This window comes from Chenopodium quinoa, unplaced genomic scaffold (genome assembly GCF_001683475.1).
Source record: "Chenopodium quinoa cultivar QQ74 unplaced genomic scaffold, ASM168347v1, whole genome shotgun sequence".
NCBI classification, from domain to species: Eukaryota; Viridiplantae; Streptophyta; class Magnoliopsida; order Caryophyllales; family Amaranthaceae; genus Chenopodium; species Chenopodium quinoa.
In genome coordinates, this window is record NW_018742684.1 from 1,067,993 (window position 1) to 1,074,363 (window position 6,371).

Consider the following 6,371-nt stretch of genomic DNA (forward strand, 5'->3'; position numbering starts at 1 on the left):
GGAGGGTTGAAGGTAGGATTGTGTAGGAGGCTAATTGGTTGTTTAATTAGAATATTAACTACTCTATTATTGCTTAATTATTGTAAGTACTCATAATCTAATACGGAGTATCCAACACATCTACAAGAGGGTAATCACGCAACCACTTAGGTTCATAATGTAGTAACAACACGTCAACACATTTATCGAGATGCAAATTGTGTAATGGTGTAGCAGATTAGATTGCTAAGATAGGTTAATTAATACAGCACTTCGTATTCGATAGTATGGACATTGATGTGTCGTAATACTCCGTAACTCTAGTTTGTTTATTACACTTCTTTCTAATATATTAGGAAGTCTAAGCAATACCAGCCTACAACAAAATTAGTTTTTGGTTTGAACGATACTTAAGGTTCTTATATCGGAGTTCGAAGATGAAAATTATGCTCGACTTTGATTTCAGGGTGTTCAGATAGTAGCTCAAGTTCAACTAATAAATCGTGAAATTATAAAGATTAATTGAATTCATGTAAAATATTAAGTACATTCCACAAAATGAGTATTTCACATAGCCTAAACCAAGAGCCATTAAGGTCACAAGTTGTAGGAAATGCGGCTTTAGACCTTCAACGTGGGTGGCGCATCCACATGCATTAGCAGGCACAAGTTACATCATGGGCTCTCAGTCTCAGTAAAACGCCAAAGCTAAGAGAGGGAAAGAGTAATACGTTATGTTTAATCAATACAATAATTTAATGTCAATTTGCAAATCATGGATCAACTCACAATCACCCATTTTATTAAATTAGCTACATTAGCCTCCATCTTTTGTCCTTTCATTTTCAATACACTTTTGGAGTTTTGGTACACTTTTGCAACGTTCTTTTAATTAATTGACCCAAAATAATATCAACAGCATCAGCCATCAGCTGTTTCCAAAAACAAAATATCTGAATGTGTACTCCGTACAAGTTTTTAGCTTTTCACGGAGTTCTTTTTTCTTTTTTTTTTTTTTGGCGCAAATAAGGACACTTTCTTGGCGCATAAACAAGAATCATGATGTGGTGTTGAAAAATATTACTGTAACTAATACTTGTAGTTTGGCTCTGTACATTGCATTATATTTGTTCTCTTTTTGACTCAAATAGACTCTCGGCAGTTTTCTGAAAAAATTTGATCTGCTAGCCCAAGAGGCTGAGGCTGAGGCAGAGGCAGATACACATCGATATGTTAATGGTATTTCTTTCCGCTTGCTTAAAGCATAAAAGATACTGTACAAAATTAGCATCCGTATTTACTAATGCCTAATTAGAAAAGCTCAAACCAATGCAATAGATAGCTCGATTAATCCTAACAATCAATCAAGTTTCAGTCATTTAATACTTGAAACACACCCGAAACAGGAAAATACAAACTTCCCACACATCATGAAACAACTTCACCTGTAGAATTTCATACTACTAACAGTCCCATACTGTACACCAGCGAACCACGAAGTATATCTTATTGCCAACCGATAAATAAACACAGCACAGCTTGGAAAAACAGGAGCATGCTTAAAGCCCATGATAAAAGATGGCCTGTTACCTGATAATTAACAACTCAACGTTCCATATTTCCATTCATTGCTTAAGACTATCCGAAATTACACAAGCTAATGAAGGAACGCAGCTTTTATCTGAAGCTGTCATTTATTTGATCCAATGACCATAAGCAAGAAAAATAACGAATTCAATGTCTGATTAATTGTATGATTAACAATACATAAAACACTCATGTACTTACTAATCAACTTAGTCACTCGAATGGATAAATAGAATTTGTACTATTCTCACAGCGATAAACAAATTGCTGATTGTGGTCAATGACCATATATCCAAAATCTTAACGGCCTCGGTGACAAGGAATGCACGAGTTTCTCTTGACCACAGCTCATCATGCAGCAGCAACCTCAAAGAGATGCTTGCGGATCTGCATTGGATTTATAAGAAGATTTCTTATAGAAGGCCAAAAAACTTAACATCGTACTACCAAAAATGAATAAAACTAAATTCATCATCCCAACAAGAACATTAAGGACCTAAGAGTAGCAACTCAGAATCTGTAACGAACCCAAGGGTGCAGCCCCAAAGCATCATCACACATAAGAGGAAATGCAAGAAAAGGGTGCAGACGGAGGGAGCAGGTGAAATAGAGCAGCAGCAGCACAACATTTTAATTTTTAAGTGAACCGCCACCACTCAACAAATGACTGCAAGGGGGTTTGGTGGAAATATTTGTGACTGATCTTTTGGCCTTTTGTGTAACCTAGCTGGCTCTTTTTAATTGTTGTTGTTTTTTTGGACTGATGTACATATAGAAAGTGGGAGAGGGCAATTGCTGAGGTAGCTAGAATATGGTACTTGCATTTGGAGAGTTGTGACCTGAAGTCACTTAAAGAGTGGTGAGCTTACCGTTGTAAGAAACTTCCTTATTTTTCATATTAATCAAGAAGCGGTCCTACTTCCCTCAAACTTATTTCCTCTTCAACAAATTTTGTGCCTTTATTTTTGAGTCCAAGTGAATCAGATGTATAAACCAGGCCAGATACAATATTACAGCACAGTCACTATTAGTAACATATACAGCGATACAACCTGTCAATTTAACCCCTCTAAATATTTCACCTAGTATCCCCCCCCCCCCAAACTCCCCCCAACTTAATAAAGGAGAAAAAAACAAGACCAACTTTTCTTTCTTAAAATCCTACTCTTTTTGCAAATAATTAATAGTCAGAGTAATATGATTAAATTTCTTAATACACCCTTATTAAAATTAAGGATGGGATATGAAAAAAATAACACAACTATTATCAAGGGTGTTTTTCTTGTATAAACATGTCACAATCTTAATTTCAAAAGGTTGCAACTATGTGACAAACAATTCAGGGCAGAGGATGAAGTTTCCCAGTTGTGCTGATTATGTATCAGATCCACCGTGAAAATACACATTGTAGCTTCACAGGTTAAGGAACTGCTTACTAGGGATAGGAATTGAAGACTTCTATAAAGACAAAACATTACAAAGGAGAGTAAAATCATAAATCACCTGAGGAAGCTTCTTCCTATATGCAACATCCAATCTTGCATCAAGAGTGTTTTCACACACAATTTTTCCATCCCGAGAAGCCAGCACAACACCTCCAGAGCTAGAAGCAACAGGGATTACAATAACACCATTAGCACACCACTTGTACAATGTTCAATACAAAATTTAACATCTTGAACAGCAGTTCTTAAAACTTAATAGTTTAACTCAAAAAACCTTCATCGACATTTAAGCAACAAACCACCTACTACTTTCTTTTTTTTTTTCCGAGGGCCAAACCAACTACTACTTAAGGCAGCCTAAAAATTCAAAATAAAGAAAGAACATCCTACACAGCCAGCCAAATCAATTTAGTCCATCCAAGAGCTCATACACTAACAAGTTAACTTACCAATTAAGACCATGTTCCTTCTGTTGACCAGGACCAGGAGGAAGATGAATAGTGTCAACAACTATCTCAGGGACATGTACATCTGCTTTCTCAGCATATTCATTTTTAGCTGAATTAATAATATGCTCCACCAGGTGCACATCATCCTTTCGGCAACGCAATAAGACAGCAGGTTCTTTCAACCTAAGTAAACTCTGTCAACAAAGGGAAAAAAAAAACATGGGGGTATATTAATCCCAATTTCACACTATTTCATTATAAGAAATTAAAATTATAAATATGGCTGAATAAACAAGAGACAATATCTTTGCAATGTCGAAGTAAGACATATCTACTGTATAATCAAGAAGCCATCAGGAGATAAAATCATATAAGAGGAGATATCTCATTTACAGGTCAACTAATCACTTTAGGCAAGGCATTCCAACCCCCAACCCCCCCCCCCACGCCCACACCCACAAAAAGAAGAAGAAAAAAGAAGAATTTACGAGACTAGAAAGAGCAAAATATCAACTAACCTGAACAACGAGCTCTTTCAAAAGCTGCCTGTAATGATGATGGTCTCCACTGACACGCAGTAGCTCTTTGGCTGCTGCTTCTTTCATGGAATTAACTAAATCATCCTGAGCTTGAAGGACCTTGATCCGAGATGCATTGAGCTGCATAGAGTACTCTCTGCCAAAAGAAGCAGATCAGAAAGTGTTAATGGATTATTATTTCCCCAAATAACAGAAGTTCTATTAAAAGAGTTTACTTTAACTACTAACACCATCCCACAAAGACCACAATACATTTCAATCATGCCTTTCTACGATACTTTATATTATTTTCTCACAATCTCAATATATCCCTACACTTTCTCTCTATATCTAGTATTCTTCTTTTTTGTGCCAAAGGCAAGTGAAATTGTATTGGGGGAAGATGAAATCATATACAAGTAATAGATCCCCTCAATCGAGATCTTCTATTCAAGAAACTAACTTACTGTGGCTTGATGTTTTGAAGCAAAATTAAATTTGTGATGGAAGGAACACAACTTTTAAGGCACACACTTTAGCGCTTAGAGAATAAGCAGATCTTTTACTAATGGAGATTTGTAGGACCTAATTGAAGTAGTATTATCTTTAATATGTGTAACATGTCCTTTTAGCCTCTCAATTGATTGACAAAATCTGATTTTAATAATAATTACAAGTAATAAAAATTAAAAAGTATGAGTAACAAAAAAAATACACAACAGGACAGCACAAACACTGATGTACAACTTGAATAATTGAGCAAAATGAGTCCTGCATCATGTTTATCACAGAAAACATACCCTAGGAAATTGGAGATAACACCTTTAAGTAGGAATCCACAGATGAAGCACAAGCAAATCACATGAATCCACAACATGATTTCTACCCGCTTGTCAAACAACCAATCTTAAATAATGGCAAGAAATCAAACAAAAGTTCTCGTCAAAATCTTATCCAGTCATACAAATCTTGGCCTTAAAAACCCAATGGATCTCCAACTTCATACCAAAGAAGGATAAAACGGAATTCTAGAGGCCATAAATGGACAGCTTCACAAAAACAATTTAAGCGTATAAAGAAAAATTGTGTCTTTCCAGAAAATAATATAACTCAACTTGGCTTTAATCACGTCTATTTAAAGGGAAATAAGTAGATTTTGAAATTACGTAATGATGCAAAGATTACAATCAAAAGACAATACATATACGAGATACGAAGTATAACATTAGGCAAACGGCAATTTCAACCACAATTTGACATTCAGCACTATGAACCTGACATAACTCAATAATTCACAAATTAACATTATCAATCAATCTAAATCATAAATCTGCGAATAAGTAATCAAAGCCAAATCCGATTAAACCAAATCAACAATAGCATAACCCGCCATAACATATAAGTAATCAAAGCCGAAATCAAATTCAACCAGATCAATCATCAACAGCATAGCATAAACTACACTCAATCCTAACCAATAGCCAAATCATGCATTCATAGCCATTAATCATCACGTTAAACTTCCACAAGAAACCAAGTAAAATATCAATCATAGTCAATGCTTTCAATCACATCATAGAAATCAAATTCAGCGACAGTATAATCACAATTCACAGTAATCAACATGAAATTAAGCAGCGAAGTAAGCAGCAATTCAATCGATAAATTACATTTTCCTGCGAACTTCAATTTGCTTCTCCTTTCGCTCATACTCCTGCCTGATCTTCTTCTTCTCCGCTTCAACTAACTGCAATTTCTCAATGTTGAACTCCTACAAACCAAAAAAAAAACAAATCAATCAATTTCTCTTTCCAATCAAAATCGAACCAAAAACAATCAAAATTTCAAATCAAACAAAAATTCTTCAATTAAACTTCAAAATGAACAAAAAAAATCAATCGATTCGCTTACTTCTTCAGCAGCAACGGAGATCTCGTTAGCCTTTTCCTCCGCTTCTTGGCGGATGAATCTAACCATCTGCTGGATCTGCTTCTGGACATCGGTGTCATTCATCTTCGGATCTGTTGAAAAATTATCTCTCCTCCTCTGATTGGTTGAAGATGATAGGGCAAGAGGAAGACGAAGATCAGTTCTTCAAAGTGTCGATGAATGAATGAAACCGTGAGACTAATTATTGGGGGAGAGTTTGTGAGTCGGACAAATAATGTTGATAAGAAAAATTGGAAAGAGATCACAAAAAAAAATTAAATAAGGGTTTATTTCACATTAATGTGTGAGCTGGCAAATTAGGGAATATTCACGAGGTTACTACTGTTGTCAACTGATAGGCTCATAGGCGGTTAAACACAGGACTATAGGCGGTTAAACACAGGAGTGTTAAATACCGCCGTCCAAATTTATCGCCACCGCCATCATTTCAAATAAATTGACAA

General features: G+C 35.6%; 1 protein-coding gene across 1 annotated transcript; it reads right to left on the reverse strand.

Moving 5' to 3' along the window:
• Window positions 1–1,548: 1,548 nt before the first annotated feature.
• LOC110722640 (V-type proton ATPase subunit E) lies at window positions 1,549–6,161 on the reverse strand. The gene is made up of 6 exons (XM_021901912.1): window positions 5,890–6,161; window positions 5,649–5,749; window positions 3,979–4,135; window positions 3,461–3,654; window positions 3,070–3,169; window positions 1,549–1,953 (listed from the first exon to the last, which is right to left on the reverse strand). The coding sequence occupies exons 1-6, from the start codon at window positions 5,989–5,991 to the stop codon at window positions 1,918–1,920; spliced, it is 690 nt and encodes a 229-aa protein (XP_021757604.1). The 5' UTR covers window positions 5,992–6,161; the 3' UTR covers window positions 1,549–1,917.
• Between the last annotated feature and the right edge of the window lie 210 nt (window positions 6,162–6,371).

What these genes read in the sequence shown, in the direction of transcription:
- LOC110722640 (XM_021901912.1), bottom strand. Translation starts at nt 5,991, where the DNA reads ATGAATGACACCGATGTCCAGAAGCAGATCCAGCAGATGGTTAGATTC. An exon ending in ATTGAAGTTCGCAGGAAAAT is followed by an intron (nt 4,136 to 5,648) that starts GTAATTTATCGA and finishes TTCTTTTGGCAG; the next exon opens with AGAGTACTCTATGCAGCTCA. An exon ending in TGAAAGAGCTCGTTGTTCAG is followed by an intron (nt 3,655 to 3,978) that starts GTTAGTTGATAT and finishes CTTTGTTGACAG; the next exon opens with AGTTTACTTAGGTTGAAAGA.